At 42.4% G+C, this 17,778-nt stretch overlaps 1 protein-coding gene across 6 annotated transcripts; it reads right to left on the bottom strand.

The window, feature by feature from the left end:
- Positions 1 to 1,174: 1,174 nt before the first annotated feature.
- Positions 1,175 to 14,466, bottom strand: LOC119010632 (serine/threonine-protein kinase tousled-like 1-B). 6 transcript variants are annotated; one of them, XM_037082931.1, is made up of 23 exons: positions 13,816 to 14,466; positions 11,891 to 12,012; positions 10,822 to 10,890; positions 10,563 to 10,601; positions 10,341 to 10,416; positions 10,217 to 10,260; positions 10,038 to 10,121; positions 9,854 to 9,934; positions 9,654 to 9,746; positions 9,397 to 9,507; positions 9,062 to 9,106; positions 8,619 to 8,755; positions 8,244 to 8,435; positions 7,529 to 7,595; positions 7,166 to 7,263; positions 6,933 to 7,014; positions 6,747 to 6,838; positions 6,521 to 6,610; positions 4,921 to 5,090; positions 4,501 to 4,636; positions 4,216 to 4,327; positions 3,963 to 4,070; positions 1,175 to 2,901 (listed from the first exon to the last, which is right to left on the bottom strand). In XM_037082931.1, the coding sequence occupies exons 1-23, from the start codon at positions 13,940 to 13,942 to the stop codon at positions 2,752 to 2,754; spliced, it is 2,325 nt and encodes a 774-aa protein (XP_036938826.1). In that variant the 5' UTR covers positions 13,943 to 14,466; the 3' UTR covers positions 1,175 to 2,751. The 6 variants fall into 6 exon arrangements, with proteins under 6 accessions (XP_036938826.1, XP_036938825.1, XP_036938829.1 ...); XM_037082930.1 differs by having other exon boundaries at positions 10,038 to 10,127; positions 13,816 to 14,465; XM_037082934.1 differs by lacking the exon at positions 10,563 to 10,601 and having other exon boundaries at positions 13,816 to 14,463.
- Between the last annotated feature and the right edge of the window lie 3,312 nt (positions 14,467 to 17,778).

The following is a 17,778-nucleotide window of genomic DNA, read 5'->3' as shown; positions in this document are numbered from 1 at the left end:
TTTAAGATAAAATCTTTTCCTTTACATCCTCACTTAATTATTACATAGTGCCCCTTTAAATAATTTAAATCTCATGCGTTTTAGCATTCTGAGGTGTGAACCAATCCAAAAGGAAAAAAAACAATTGTTTTAAAAACGCCTGAAAATACCTACTGGACATCTCCAAATTAAAACCAGGTGAATCCAAACAAGTCAACGCTTTCAACGCTTTAAATTGTGGTACACTTAAAGCCAACCTAAAGCATTCAGCAGTGGTTAAATGTGCATTACTTACTAATTACTTACTAATGATAATATTCAAATGATCACTTGCTTCCATACGATCACAGCTGACAGTTTAGTCTTACACTATAATCAGTATCTTCTGATTGAACCATGGCCAAGTGAATTCTAGATAAAATCATTTGCGGTATAATTTTCCAGCAGACCCAGCTCTGTAATCCAACCTAAAATTGGGACTGTACTGTGACAGTGCTTGTGAAGCCATGTATAAAGAATTTCAATATGCAGTGGGTTCATCTTCATTCACACACAGATATCATCACCTCCCCCCTGTGCTCCATCTTGTATGGAACACTTCCAGTGATGTTGCGTAACCCTCCGCAGGAAATATGGGTCACACTGTAGGAATTGAGATGGGTAAAGCAATCTTAAGTGCGTATGAATGACAGGGCCCAGTGCTGCGCCCCCGCCGCTGATGTCATCTGACACGTAGATAACAAATGGCCGTACTTAGATCCGTCTACACGCGGCTGCATTAACCGTGTGGTGCGCGCACTCGACGCTGGCTGCCACCCATTTTCTACTGTACAGGGAGACAACTAGACAGCAGGGGTACGTTAGTTTTATGCCTCGCTGCACCCAAGTGGATCAAATTACAATTTATCAAAGTGGACACAGGCTTTACCTGTTTCACTGCACTTCATCACCTGCTTTCATTTGAGAGCAGCAAGCCATGGAGCAGTTACTTTCTGCATTTTAATCTGCCTGTCATTGTATTTTTTTTAAAGTTTGGGTGAAGATGAGACGCCAGCAACTTGCTGTTAAATTCTCCCACTTGTCTTTAATCTGACTTCTCGCCTAGAAAGATTTTTCTCTTTGTTGCCACAGGTCTGCTTTTGGGGCAGAGTCCGGGCTGCCAGCGTTATAGAGGGTTTAAAATGTCACAACAGCGTACAGGTAGGCGTTTTTTTATTATTATTATTATTTACAGGACGACAACATTTGGATATATCCACTTGATTTTTCTAGCTGCAGCAAATCATGCTGCACCACAGCCAACCTGGAGCGTGCCCACTTCTACTGGCACGAACAGGTGTGAGCGGTCCACTCTGGGATTTTGCTCCGTATATCGTCTGTTGGACTTGAACATAAAAGTAAACAAACAAACAAACAAAAACCCATGTGGACATCGATGTTGGTGGCAGAGGAACTTGTTGCATCACCCCCCCCCCCCCGAACGGTGCAGCGGGTGTCCTGTTTCAGTACAAAAAGGGGTCTCTGGAGAGTGTTCCTCTTATCGCAGTTCAAGTACGCACATATGTCAGGCGGAAACCATTCACACGTTACGAACTAAAAGCAACATTTATAGCAGCAAACTGAGAACAGCTTTCAGGAGGAAAACACAAAGAAACGGAGCAAAGTGAGACACTGGGAAGCAAGGAGAAGCCTCATTATTATGTATTTGCTATTGAATAATGTCTCCTGCACATGAAATGTACACTGAACTCTGTGTGTCCCGAGTCTTTGCAGTACAGTAACAGCTCGTCCAGCCCCTCGGTTCAGTCCCTTCAGGAGGCTCCATGAGGACGTCCATGACAACATGGTACTGCAATACTCTGAAACATCTTATCAGAACAACAATGATGGATTAAGACAGATTCACAGATCCACTTCCTGGAAACCCAACAATAGATCTGAATTGCTCTTGCAACAAAACAACAAAAAAATGTAATAAGAACAGAGGACTTGGCTACTGATCGATCCAGAACTAGCTGTAGTACTTCATGCCAAATGTGTGGGACCAGATCGCCATGACGACCTCGACCAGAAGTGCAAATTCACCCCAGAAATTTCATCTTTTTTGGGGGGGGGGGGATATAAATGAACCCCTGTCGTGTGCAAAGGGGGCTACAAGGGTACATCAATGACATGTAACCACCATTCTGTGCCTCATTAAAAATGGATCGCAGAACATGAGGCCCACATTTGACGTGCAAACACGTGGACCTGTTCGCTCTTTTCTTCTGCTCCCCACTAGTCAACCCCACCCTCATATGTCAGCAAGAGAACATCTATAACAGCGACTTTATGTTGAAGAGATTCTTAGCCATCTTGTGAGGTGTGTTATGATGTGGAGCGGAGAGCAGAGCTGTTGACATGTCTCCAAAGGGGTTAATCAATACAGTCCATAAACAAATCCACCAGCATCATCACTTTCATTTCTTGTTGCCTCTCTCTCTTTCCATTCCCCTTCTCTTCTCCAGTTTTGTTCCTTCCTGTATCTCATACAGCTGAGTTCAAGGGAACAACTCTGTACAACATATACAGAGGGAGCATCCCCCTTCCACGTCTTCATCCATTTCCATCTCATTTCAATCTGCTCTGTTGCTAACAGATCCATTTGGGAACAGCTCAAGTAAAAAAAAAAAAAAAGAACGAAAGAAAAATCCACATCCATTATCCTCCAATTCCAACAATCCTGCCTTGAGGTTGGCCAGAGGGTCCTGTCAGTCAGTGTGAAAGAGCCAGTCAGTAGGTGGGGAGCGATGAGGCGGAGGGCTGCAGGGAGCCGGAGGAGTTTGAACGTCTCATGTGAGGGAGGAGGTAGGAGTCCGAGCACAGCTGGTGGACGTCGAACCGGTCCTCCTTACGGTAGGCCAGACAGCGGCGGATAAACGCCTACAGAGGAGAGGAAACGGATTATAGACAGAGGCTGGAAGAGTGTGTTACGTGTCTAATATTTACGTATAGACACACTACAGCGGAGAAACCGTCAACACATCAGTGAACGGTCGATTGTTTGAAAACTCTGGCAGACATTAATAACACTTCAGGTACAGTATGTTAATGCTTTTATACTGCAACACACCAATGTCTCAACTCAGTTATAGTTTCACCTACATTATTTAATTATCTGGGTGAAAAACATATATTCCTACGGTTATTTAATCTATAAATGGTTCTTTTTAGTTGGAGAGAACATTTATCATATCATCTGTTTGATGATCTCTATTCCATACCGTCCACCCCTAAAGGCTAACTTAGGCTAAAACATGTATCTAGACGGGGCTGTCTGTATATTTTCGGGGGTTTCTGAACACTTAGGGTTGAGAAAGGAGAGAGAGAGAGCGAGAGAGTAGTGCCACATGAAATTATGGGGGCCAGTGTAACAAATAATTCATGCAAGACAACCACAGAACAAGATGTAGAAGTTTAAACAATGGCGGACACCCGAAAGTACAAGAAATTACATTAGTCGACACATCACAATGTATTTCATGGCCTCACAGAACACCGCCATCTACAATGCTGCCTCTGCTTTTCCCTCTTTCATAACAGGCACATTATCACAAACTTCCTCCACTGTTGCCGTCAGAAACTCTTCGCTCTTTAGCTGCCTATTACTGGATGTATTGCCTCACATCACAAGAAAGGGCGCATGGAAGTATGTGGGCAGTTACGGCTGTATCGTTGGAAATGGATGTCTCCATTTCTGTACATAAAAGGGGGCATAAATGAGCCTTTACTTCAATACTCTATTTATTGAGGTAATGCTGGAATATTTTAGTCAGCATTGTAGTCATAATATAGTCTGAGAAATCTAACTGACATTGTTCACATGGAGAAGTAACTAGAGCTGAGAGCTAAGCAAATTGGTTACAGTAAAACTGGCATACTAGCCCTTGTGTGATACTGTATCTTTAATAATCTTGTTGTGTGTAGTTGTGTGTGTGTGTTACCTTGGCCTCTGTGCTAGCCTGTGGTTTAGCAGGAAACTGGACCTCCGTGGCTTTAAGGATGGTGTTTTCCTGGAGAATGTCCTGCTGGGACTGGTTGTGACCAAACGGCTGGAAAGAGAAACCCCACAGACAATCACCAACAAGCCAATGTCTTTCATACATCTTCAACGATTGTGAGGACGACCTGAGAAACAATTTAACTAGAAGAAAAATGCTTTCTCCAAAGTGTAGCCAGTGCTGTTTAGTGTTGTACCTTGCGTCCGTAGAGGCACTGGAAGAAGATCACCCCCACAGACCAGACATCCACCTTATTGGAGATTTTCGGGGGCTCCTTCCCCACCACAAAACACTCTGGAGGAAGGTACCTGAAACACACATACAGAATACGGTGTAATCTCATACCATTTAATAGATTTGTCAAAAAGTAGATGATTTCTCTTCTTGAATACTTGAGTTTTCCATTTAAGGTCTTCAAAAAAAACTACTGTGACAATTCACTGCCCATATGGTTTACAATGTCAGTGTGTGATAGTTTTACCAGTAGGTGCCTGCTCCCTGTGATGTGAGGTCCATCCCGTCCACGCCGTAGTTGTCGTCATCCATAATCTTTGACAGGCCAAAGTCTGTGATTTTGATTTCCCCACATGCAGTACCATCCACCAATAAGATGTTACCTGCGCACCCACACACACAGTCAGACTCAATACAGTGTGCGAGACAGATTGATCAACACAAGATCAGGTTCAAAACTGGAAAGGACTACAGCTGTATCATCTACTGCAGTGCACCAGATGTGCAAAACCCAGCCAGAACCATTTCACACACCATGTGAATAAAACAGTAACTGGAGCAGCATAGACTTAAGACGACTTCAGCCCTTTCTTTAAGTTACTGCAAACAAAGCAGTGTTGCCGTTTTGAAGAGGTTTCAGTTTCTACTTTTTGAGCATGTGACCCACCAGGTTTGAGGTCGTAGTGGATGATGGGGGGTTTGATTTCGTTGAGGTAGCGCAGCGCGCTGACGATCTGCATGACGATGGAGCGAGCTTCTTTCTCTGACATCAGCTTGTTCTGCTTCAGGTAGAAGTCCAGGTCGTTGCCTTCGCAGAACTCCAAGACAGTACAGAACCTGAGGACACATACAGGGTTACACACAGGAGAAAATGAGAGAATTCAACTGAATGTCAACAAATCAAGGTGAACAGAACTTGCAATTGTTTATGGCAAGAATATAACTACTGACAATGATTTATTGATCTCGAAGTCGAGGGATCAACTAATACTACACCTTACAGCTGTTCTGATTCTGATAATTAAAACATTCCTAGATTTCTTTTTTTGTTCTTTTTCAGTTATGACTGATATCAGAATGTTGTACGGCAATCATTGGGTTTTTTTGTATTGTTTGTTGCTGTCTACAATGGGGTTCAACCTGAGTCAGGCCATTCAACAATGACAGCACTCATAACACATCCATACAGGGTTAGTAGTATTCACAGCTGTTAAAAGGAAAAAAACACAACAACAACAACAACAACAACAACAACAACAACAACAACTTTTATTTTAAAAACACACACTGATATCAGATTAGTGCTCAGTAAGGGGAAGGAAAAAATGGTATCGGAACATGCCAAGGACAACTCAAATTCCATCAGCGATGCAACAACCAGTCGATTAATCAATTAAAATAAAATAATTTGTGATCTATTTTGATAATCAATGAATCGTCTGCCATTTCTTTTCAACCCTTTCTGGTTCCAGCTTCTAAAATGGAGGGATTTGCTGCTTTACTTTTGTCATTTGTGCTAATAAATGAAGTGTTTTGGTGTTTGGTCAAAAGGAGCAACCTGAAGACATTTTGACATTTTAGAGCCAAAACAATTAACTGTGAAAATGATTAGCAGATTAAGCAACAGAAGAAATGGATCGTAAACAGGACTGGGCTGCAGCTCAAGACTGACAGTCTGAGGGCTAAGAGGATGAATTTCCCTTCTCCCTCCCCCACATGCAGGTCATGGGTCAGCGTCAGGACCGTCTGCTGCTGAATGAGCCGACTGAAGTTTCCAGTCATGTATGCGAGCTGCTATCTTACATAAGTAAAGCTTTGCCAACATTATACAATACGAACAGAGCCCATGCTCAACCTTTGTCCTCAGAGAGATAACCACGCCGTATTGTCAGACTGGAAAGTTAACACTGGCTGCAGTGACTTCACCCCACATGCTCAGATGTTAACCCTTTGCAGATAACTTCCATTGTCAGGGCATGTTGACGCTGATTCATGCATTTTTCTGCGTTTTTGCATTTACGATTTACTCTTTCCCAATCTGATAGCACCCTTATGATGTTTGCTCTTACTTGCAGTTCTGACTGACGCAAAGCCTGAGGCAGAATACAAACAAGTCGCGCTTTATTTCAATATTTACTGGTTGGGACCTTTCCAAAAAGGTTTGAATGTTACTGATGTGTTGTTTTAACCCGGCACTGGGTGATAAACGACCTCAGGATATGTCAACCCAGCAGGGCTGCAGCTGGCAGAGGTCAGAGGTGACTCACGTGTCAGTATCCAGGGAGAAATAGTCGTACAGTTTGACTATTCTGGGATGGTCCAGCTGCTTGTGTATCCGGTACTCCCTGCATGCATGCCTGGAAGGAAATAAATGTCAACGTAGCGTGTATTAGTGAAGAAGAATTTTGTTTTTTGTATATCTGAAGTTGAGAGTGTGTATGTGTGTGTGTGTGTGTGTGTATATGTGTATGTGCACGTGTAAATGAGACCTACTTGTGGTAGTTCTCCTTTTTCTCCTCTCTCCAGTTCTTGTTGAGCTGGTGGATTTTAACAGCTGCGTAGCGCTGCTCAAACAGGTCAAAAGCCTGTGTGACAAGATGAACGCACACACATTTGTTTTATACTCATATGTGCTTTACAGAGAGAGTGGATGGGGAAGGAAGACAACACAAATGTTACCTTATAGACCTCGCTGAAGCCGCCCCTGCCCAGCAAGTGCAGCAGCAGGTACCTCTCATTCAGAGTAGGATGGTCTTTAAACCTGTGTGACGAGTGCACAAGATTATTTAAGCTCATTGGTCACACCAAACTCTACATCTTGACCATAAAAGACACTCTCCATTTCTTTAATGTTTTATATTGACAGTGTAAACTCTGTTCAACAGGAACGTGACCCAATGGCTCAGACTTACGCTGAGCTGTCCTCGTTGTTTATCCTCTTCAGCTCTCTGATGTGGAGGTTCCTCACTCGCTCCAACCGCTCCAGCTCTGCTTGGATCTCCGCTTCCTCCTGCATAAACACACCAGTTTAATCCCTTTCCTGTTGATGGTTCCCGAAGTTAAAACCCATGAATGCAATTAAACAATTTGAAAGTTCGGCGGCCATTTTAAAACGGAGTGCGTGACCATCTATGTGTAGCTTTAATTTGATTTTCAGTGTTTCAGTGAACCTTTTGGCCCCTTCACTAGACACCAATGTCTTACAGTCAGAATATGTTGTCATCTTTGATAAATTGCTTGGTAGAATTTTTTCTTTTTCCGTTTTTCCTACCAACCTTTTTCAGATGCCCAAGGCGAAGCTTGAAGATCTCTTCCTGCTCGTGATACTCAGCGAGGGTGAGCCTGCCAAAATACAGACATGTCAGAATCTCCAGCGAGGACAAAAATCTCAGAACACATGCTTTACTTTACTGTTCCTTTACGAGGCTCATACAGTTTTAACGAGTAACTTTTGAAGCTTTTTTAAAAAGGTACATAAACCAGTAATTTCCAGAATCTTGATGTCTCTATCGTCACATAAATATCTACTATAAATAGGAAAAGTGAAGTTTACAGAATGCCTTTATACCCTCAGTGATCAATGTATTTCATCAAATTGTTCATACTACCTTTGAATATACATCTTGATCATGATTGTTTAATGCTCGCAAATTTAAACACCAGGAGACAATAAGCAAATATGATGGCAGGCTTTTTTCACTAAAAATATTCTAAGATTTCTGTGTTCATATGACTGATGTTTAAGGATTGTATTAGAAATCAACTGTATTACCAACCTGAAAACATAAACAGAAAAATGTAAGCATTTTCCAAACTTTAAACTAACACTGCATTTGGGTCTACAGAAGTCAACTCAAACCTTAGATAAATGTACCCAAGTGGGGCCTATAATGTATGGCTTCTGCAGTCAAATCAATATAAACAGGGGGCAATAATCTTTCTTTATGGTCCAGCCTCCTCCAGTTTTACACAAAATGAGAGCATACTCACAGCTGGGGCAAAGAGGGCTTGAGGAAGGGGTCTGAGTCGTTGCCGTTGACCACCTTGGTTTTGCGCTGCTTGGGTTCAGAGGTGGAGGCCACTGAGAGGGAGGGTGACGCAGGGTTTGGAGGCTTCCTCTTGGCCAGAAGCTTCCTCTGTCGCTCTATGTCCTCCCTCTGCTGGTTGATGCCCTCCTGCTGCCTGCACAGATAAGACAACACAGACTTTCAGATGTTTTCTCCTAGTGGTGAAGTGAAGCAGGCACACAACTTTTACTCTTGCCACTGTATTTCTTTAATGCAGTTTAGAAGGTGAAATCTACTAGAAATATACTGATATCAATTCAACTTGATTGAAAGCTGTGCATGTATCATATTTTCTCACTTGATCAGGTTCTGGAATGCGTATCCGTCGGTCCACTGCTCCGTGTAGGACGCACCGTGTCTGACGGTGGTGAAGTGTCCCAGACGGAGACGGTCCTGCATGCTCTTCTCACGACACGACTGCTTCTCCTGAGTGCTCTGTTCACGAAGACATCAGAAATAATGCAAATTTATGTGGGCTCTGCAATAGTAACAGAGACAAACAAAATATTCTGGTGACAATCGCTCACCCAAAGCCTCTAGATTACCATCTCCAACCAGAATAGTGTAGTAGGTAAGGCAATTTTAAAATGACAAAACCCAAAGCTCCAGACATTATATAAATGAAATGAATGTATTGTGAAATGCTAAATCCCACCACCACTGCGCAGCTCTATGCAAAATGGTGAGTTGGAGACTTCATGAAAAAAGGTGGCGGATGAAGAGATTCAAAGATCTACCAACCCACAGGCAGAATTTGCCTCTCAGGAATTGTAGAGCAAAGCAGAGCTAAAACACCAGAGAATATCACACTTATTATTGGAAAAGATGTTGCTCCATTTCTGTTGCCTGTGTAACGTGGGACCATTATATCTCTACAAGCAATACGTCTCAAGTCTTCTACATGTTGCTGACCCATGGGTGTGCCATGATGGCATGATAAGAGGATAGGGGGTCTCTTTGAGGTTGTTTTTCTCTTTCTGCTTACAAAAAACACATAATGCATCGGTTTTCCTTAATTTGAGTGTACCGTGAGAACACAAATGGGGTGCATACATTCAAACAGAGACAAGAAATACCTTCTCTATAAGCAGTTTCTTGCTCATGGTGATGCACTTATTGAGCCTCTCCTTGTATTTCTCCAGGAGTTTCTGCTGTTCATCTATCTGTCTCCGCAGGTCACAGTTAGCCTGTTTAAGAAAGACGGCAGGGACATTATTAAATGCGGTTGTGTAGTTATAAACATATTAAAAACCGACTGACATAATAATCCAGAGAACATTCAACAGTGGTCCTCCTTTGCTTTCTCCATCAAAACTATCAATGACTAACTCACCCTGAGCAGGTCATCTATTCGCCCCTCTTTCTTCTCCAGGTCCAGACTCTTGTTACTCTCCAGAGCAGCGAGTTTCAGGCCTGTTAACTCCGTCTAAGAGAACCAGACAGAGCGGTACCAGTATAATCTATGTTGCAGGAAGGCTTGGGGAAAAGAGTGACATGCCAGTATTTCATGCAGTCAAGCACGTGCCACATTACCTGGACACACTTGCTTGAGGAGGCTTTGGGATTGTGTTCCCCAAAAGACAGGCTCGTAGGAGAGGAACTGTTCTGCCGGATCTACACACAAAGAGGTTTCTGTTAAATCTGCGTCCCCCTCATGTGCAAACAACTCATCAGAAATCCTTGTGCTAAGGCATCCTACTGTTAGTGAAATACTCACGATGGAGCCAGGCGCAGAGTGGGAGTTCTGTGGCGAGCGGCGAGCTGATGGGAGGCCTCTGACTGGACTGGAACCATTTCCACCCTGGAACTTTGCAGAGGAAACACACTGTCAGAATTGGGGTCAATATGACAAGCACCGTTACGATTTGCAACGATGGAAGGTGCTTTTGCACTCACATCAAAGTAGTCGCTGATCTTGGGCCCACGTGTGGAGGTCTTCCCTGCACAGAAAATGCATTTAAGATTCAGTGCAACTTCTTGCTGCTTATAAAATCTGATTTCTTATAGGTGCCAGACATACCTTGACTACTCTCTGAATAGGTGTCGGCTTTCCTTTTCCTCCCTCTGGATGATTCAGAGTGCTTCTTCTCCGGGGTCTGTGAATTGATATGAAGTAAGAGAGAAAGAGGAAGAAAAAAAAAAAAAAATCAGGTGTAACTGGTGAGTGAGTTTACCTAACAAAGCTGTTTTGAGTGGTAGTGGTGTTGAGCAGGATAGAGCAGCAGGAAGAAAGAGTACATACTGAGTAGGCAGGGGAGCTCCCTCTTTTCAAATCAGAGTTCTAGGAAAAGAAGAGAAGGAGAGGTGGAGGCAGTGGGAGAGACAGAAAGACGAGTAGGCAGAGCAAGGAAAAACATGCAACTGTGTCTAACCAGGATTCACTGTCGGCAGCTGTGTAACAAAATGTGCAATATTTAATTCCTTCTTTTGTTGCGTCTTCCCAAAATAAATAACAGTCACCCACGCCTGTTGCAAAAGTGGTAAATGTTTGTGAGTTTTACCTCCGACTCCTTGTCGCTAGAAGAGCCCAGACTGCCATAGCTGTGGTTAGAGGACTCGTTGGCCAGACCCTGTACACAGTGAGAATTCAAACACAATATGAAAAAAGTCTCTACATGTCAGTGATTTTATCCAACTTCAGTAATCTTGCGTAATGTATACACAAGTGAAACAAAGCCTGGAGGCAGGCCTCCAGTCTGCTATGTCACATTGGAATCCAGATCTTCAGTTATTAGGTGTGTCACATGGCCGTCTTTCAAAACATGACGTTCCCAAGAAGCCCACATCCATTTTTTTAAAAACAGGAACTATTACGTGCTTCTCCACCATGGGAACACAGGTTAGGTTCTTTTCATTCCTGCCACCAAAAAATTCCCTGCTGTTGAGTTTTCACTTTCTTATAGCGTTCACTGGTGAACACAAGCCTCAAGACTAATATAACATGTGTTTGGCATTCTGTCCAGTGTAAGTGGGCATTGGTTGCTGCTAGTAGTGATAATAGAAGTTAGGATTGGAATTTCTTGTTGACATCTACATGATGTAACCAATTTCTACAGTTGCCTTTTGAGCAAAAATTGTAATGAAAACAAAGCTGTTTAAAGCATTTTACATTTTACCTTTTTTGGTCAGGAAACAAGACCACACAACAAAAGTTTTAGCTCAGGAGTAGAGCTGCAACAATGGACAGATTTTGTGTAAATTATGAAATTATTCACCAAGTGTTTTTATCATGAATTCATCGGTTTGATACATTTGTAAACAGTGAAAGAAGTACGAATTTGCTGATTCAAGCCTCTGAGGTGTGACTATTTATATCCCATGTGACAATAAACTGAAAATCTTTGGGTTGTGGACAAAACAAGACATTTGAGAAGCTCATCTTTGCGTTGATATTTTATAAACCAAACAGTTGACTGATTAATCTGGACAATAACTGTTTGATTAATCGACAATGTAAACACTCCTCAGTTGCAGCCCTACTCATGAGGCTCATTACCTCCTGGGACAACTGTGATAGAGTGTGACGCATCTCAAAAAAAAAGGCGTCTGTGTTGTGTGTGCTGTGGTTACCTTAGCACCTCCACTGGTGCTCCCAGTGCTGCCTACTGTGTTGCCACTGACAGCTCCTGTGAACCTGGCCTCCAGCAGCTCCTGTCTCCTGGGGTCCAGGCTGTGCAGCTCCTCCATGGGGCCTGGCATGAGGGCATTGACACAGCAACATTAGACGCATACATCATTGCTAGAAAACCATGGTGACAAGAGCGACTGAGCCCTGAAATTTTTTTTCTTCCTGCGACTGAATTACCCGGAGAGGAGTAAAAATGAGCGCTAAGAGAAGGAACAGAGGATGGTATCTGGGGGAGGATTAGAGAAAATTAGAGTGATTAGAGGATAAAAATAGAAAAATGGATTTGATTCAACTGGGAAGCAGGTAGCCCTTTAAAAGATGCACTTTCATGCTATGAGGATATACTGTAAATGAGTGACACTGCGTTTCTAACTTGAACAGGAAGGTCAACGAGAAAACACAATTATCTTCTGTCTCATCTGAGTCTGACTGTCACAATGGCATGATTGCATACTGCTAAACTGGTCTGTGATATTCAGGGATCTCCAAACCATGCAGATCGAGCATAATTCAAGATGAGATGAAGAGAGGTTTAATCCCAAAGTCTCATCTCTCTACATGCTGCACAGTCTGTGAGGAGCAGGGTTTGGGCCTCTCTGTAGTTATGTGGCTAATTCAAATGCTACACATGTGCATCAGTGATTCTTATGTGGGGGGAAATGGGACACAGCTTTTAAGGTCATTCGAGGTTTGCCAAGGCCTCGCTTTACATTAAAATTTCCTGTGAATCTGGTCAGATTTGTAGATGCCAGTGTGGTAAAACACTGAGCCACAGCGTTCAATAGCATGAATCTGCCACAAGCAGCGGGGTAAACATATATGCTGGCTGGCCGGGGCCTTGATCTATGACAACCAGTTTCCACACAGGTCCTGTGCTCCCTGCTGACTGCTGCTGCAACTGTTTGTTTCCTTATTGGACATTTCCTGCCTGTCATCTTTACATAGCTTCTGGCACAGGGGCAAGCCCTAAAAGGCATAATGGACATTATGAAAGCGGTGGGCAGTGAAACAGAGCACACAACAAGGCCTGTGTGAGGTTACCTAAGGACAGGGGAGAGAGCGATGCTGCTTAATGAATCCATATACCTCCAGCTTCCTATTACTGCATATTCTGTATCTGTGCACGTTGCTGTGAGGAGTTTATTGTTTCAAAATGATTCGTCAACAATATCTGCACTCACATTATAACGCATATTTTCGTTCTTACCGCCGCTGTCTGTTTTTTGATTTTTTTTTTAAACACAACCCTTGCTGTAAAACTAACATACTTAGCTGGACGATCATAAGAAATTGCTCCCACTTTTGAACACTGTTTTTTTTTTTTTACCACATCGCATCCGGCAACTCTGCACAATCGGAGTAAATAGTCCACACAGCAGGTCGTAAAAACAATGAGGAAAAACAAATGCAACCAAACTGTCCAGAAAGGTGAAATCCACGGCCTGTTCTCAAGTTTATAGCAGTCAGGGCATGCACTGCAATGCATTAATGGATGCATGCATAGCTACGTTGTTTAATATCCAACTAGATGTTGCTGATAAGGGGCCAATGTTACAAACTGCTACTAAACTGCAATCGAATCAACAGCTTCGAGAAGCTACACATCGTGTTAGCTGACAGTCGTACAAGCAAAACAACAAGCTAGCGCTGCCTTTGTGCAAACATGATAGCTTGCTGCTACTTAGACTGGCCATCAACTGAACTGACAGCTGACGTTTGGCTTCCAATTCACGGCATCAGTGAACTTGACATCCATTTTTACTTGAACAAACGTTAGCTCAACACGGCCAAAATAATCCACTTCTCCTGCAAAGGACACACTTTAAGGAGAATAAGAGTCGGTCGTGCACTTGGCGAGCTAATATACCTTCCTTGCTCTTTGCGGTCGCCGTTATATGTTGTTGAGAAATCGTTGGGGACGAGGAGAGCTGCGACCAAGATGGCGTCGCCTCCAAACTTCCACCACCACTTCCACTGTTACTTTGGACACTCATGAAGCCACTTTACCGCCGAGAGGAGCCAGCGTACACACTGCCGTTCGCGGAAATCCCAAACTTGCGTCCATCTTTTGACACCTGCTGTAGCCAAACAGGCGAGTACACGAGAGTTGGAGCGTTTAGTGGTCGCTAGACGTCTCGCATGTTGTAAGCCGTGCGGGTCCTGCGGAGGAGCGGCTTCTTTAGACACTCGCTGAAACGTTTCCAGTGTAACCTTTGCATGATGACCGCACCGCGCGCCTGTCAGCATCCAGTTCGCGAGCGGAGCTCTGATTCTTGTAGGCGAGGCTATCGCGAGGCTGGCGCGCACCTTACTTGGCAGCGCGATGGGGGATGGCATGACATCGAAACAGACACTGATCTGGGATCATTTTACCCTCCTCCAAACTAGCCCGAGGTTGACTGGGAGGGACGTCTCAGCGTCGACCTGAGAACAGCCTCTTGTTTTGGTGAAAACAACAAACACCCCGAAAAGATGGCCGAAAGTTGTCTGCTGGTGAAGAACGACGGGAAACCGAACACACATACACACATGCACGCACACACATGCGCACGCACGCGCACACACATATACACACACGCTTCATGAGAATACTATACATACATATGCATATGTATGTATGTGTGTGTGTATATATACACACATATATCTGTATACATACATACAGATAAATATACATACATATGTTTGTATGTCTATGTATAAATATATATATATAATGTGTATATATATATATAATGTATGTATATATGTATTTTTGTATATATACTTATGTGTGTATATATTTTTTGACAAATATATATATATGAATAAAATAACAAATATATCTCCAGCATGCATGTACAGTAGTCTACAGAGTGTGTTGTGTGTGACACAGAGTGCATATGTGTGAGCCTGTGTGTGTGTGTGTGTGTGTGTGTGTGAGTGTGAGCTGCCCTACAAGAAGGCAAAGGCATTTTGATGCACTGCACCAAATTTGGAACAAAAGACCTTATAGCCCAGACCACATCACTATCCTCCCACCTGCACCCCCCTCCCCCCAAACTTGTATTTCAAGACTGAAAAACAGCGTATCAAGACCACAACCATAACTGTACACATACGCTCACTCGTTCACACACTCTAACACACTGACAGGCTCTTTAACATTCAACCATTTGGCCTACATCTTATTCCTACATTCCTTTCCTGTTAATTCCGATGTAAAACATTTATTTTGCATGAGAATGAATTCACCGCAGCCCAGACTGTGAGATGAGAGTCAGCAAATGTGTGTTTTTTTTCTGATACTGAAGAGATGTTTAACCTCCACTATTTGGAAAGTCAATTCAAATGTCATATCACTAGTTCAGATAGGCATTCAGAGTAATAGTGTGTACACTGTAAAAGGCTCATTTGTCTGTCAAACCCCTGCCCTCCTTGCAGTCAGATTGCATCAGGAAACAGACCGAGGCACAAACGATCATACTGCACCTCATATGCACCTGCCGGTAGTAACCTGAATTTTTGGTCACATGGTTTCCATGGTAACAGAGCAATAGTCTTGACAGGCAATGAGGAGGGTTGTATAAGCAATCTACTACATTACACTACTACACACACACACACACACACACACACACACACACACACACACACACACACACACACACACACACACACACACACACGTGATGTCATTTCAGGTATGAAATTGAAGTTGTGTTATGAGGAAAAGGTGAGGGGTGACTGATACTCGAGCAGCAGTCGGGACATTCCAGGAGCGTCAAATGTCTGCAGGAAAATGCGGAGAGCTGACTGACATTTTGGAAACTGTCTGCAGTCTGTGTATAAGACAGAAACTATGGCCTGCCACAATCACTTCCCTTCAAATAATTATAAAAGTTTGAAAAAACAAAGGGGGTAAAGAGCCACAGAAGTAGCGTAGTAATAGATATTAAATCAGCTTTCAGCTGAAATACACAGCTGAAACACAAAACCAAAACAGTGTTGACACTGACGTTTGGGTTTTTGAAGGAAAATAAATACACTTTGCCACATTTATATGTGCAGTTTTTCCTCTGATATGATGGGTGTGATTGGATGTGGTGATTACATTTTGGCAAATTTTGATGATGATCAAACAACAGTTAACAAAAACATTATTTTAAGTAGGCTATACATGTGCAGAGTTCCAGTGTAGTATCATAAAACAATAAATGAACAGTTTGGAAGAATACAAACCAGTATAAATAAAGGCATCTGGTGTTGACTTCATAATGATAGATTTATTATTTACAAACCAATTCAAAACACGTTGAATGCACACTAAGGATTCTCCACTGTGTCAGCCACATCTTTTCCACTGCACCTCTCTGAAGTTTAAATAGTCTGATTCACACATATTAACTATGATTAAATGCATACGTGTAGCACTAATTAGCTAATGATGATCTAATGGCAGTTGCAACCTTTCCACAGAGTTGAATTACCGTGAAATTGTCATTTTTGATAATAATCATAATACACTGAATTTGAACAATCTGATAGCAGCTTGAGTTGAGCTTAGGTCTCTCTTCGTTGGCATTAACTGCACGCCTCTTTGTTGCTGCCAATATTCCACAATGTCTTGCTTCTTCAAAAGAGTAAAACACATCTAATTACAATTCTAATACTATAAAGGCTGAAAGAAAAATATGTGACTATCTTTTTAATGATTTCTGATGTTGTCATACCCCCTGCCATCTCAGCCCTAGGTATCTCCACCAACTTTACTCATCAAAGTGTGTTTACAGGTCATTTAATGATTCCTACAGTGTTATAGGGGTGCAATGCTAGACCAGGGGACTGCTTTTTCAAAACCTTCCGCATACCTTATACACAATGCAACGTAACCGCTGAGTGACATCATTGCTGGGAATTTATCAAATTACCTGCAGCTTCTTCTGGAGCCACAAAAGGCTTTATACACCTTTGTTGACGCGTAAAAAAAAAAAAAAATTATCCAAACAGACCTTAACAGCAAACTAACCAGTCATACCAGGCAGAGCATGAGTGTCTCTAACCCATCTCCATTCCATTTAGTTGTCAGACATGCAAGCCAGCACATGAGAAGAACCTGAAGAGTCACACTTAACTGGACTGCAGCCATAACTAATGTCATCTAAGTATACGAGTGTGTGTTTGCTGCCATCACATGTCAAATGTCTGTTGTGAAAATAACTCATGCTCCATCTGACTCGTTTCTTTGTCCTGCCGGACAGGAAAATGCTGAGCAGGTTAAAACAGACATTCAGTTTGGCACAAGTGTACACCATAACCGATTCTACTTACCTAACAACACAGATCAGCGCCACAAAACTGTGGCGAGGCAGTATGCTGGCTGTTGATGTCACCATCTGGCAGCAAAACTTGCTTATGCTCCTTGTTTGAGAGTATAAAATACACTGTGTAGACAACAAACATACATACAGCACTGTGCACATAAATTTGTTTTGAAAAATGTATAATTTATATGTAAAGATATGAGCAGCAATTTATCTTTCAGCACCATAAACTCACTTTCTCAGTGAAGAATGCTATGTCAAGAGTTCCCTAGTAATAATAATGTGATTAATTAAGCTAAAATCTTAGCTAATAAAAAGTCAATTATACAACAGAAATTATGTAACTTATCAATTAAAATAAAAAAATCTCTAAATAAAAACATAATTAGAGAATAACAGGAGAATGGTTAATATTCCGATGGCCACTGCTGGTAACATTTTTACGCTTAGTTTTTTTTAATGCATTAACGTCTTGAATGCTGTGGCTTGAAAGCCTTGATATATTTCATTTTAGGATTGATGAGGCC

This window comes from Acanthopagrus latus, chromosome 21 (assembly GCF_904848185.1).
Source record: "Acanthopagrus latus isolate v.2019 chromosome 21, fAcaLat1.1, whole genome shotgun sequence".
NCBI classification, from domain to species: Eukaryota; Metazoa; Chordata; class Actinopteri; order Spariformes; family Sparidae; genus Acanthopagrus; species Acanthopagrus latus.
The sequence above is the reverse complement of the archived record's forward strand: the minus strand, read 5'-3'. Positions and strand labels throughout refer to the sequence as shown.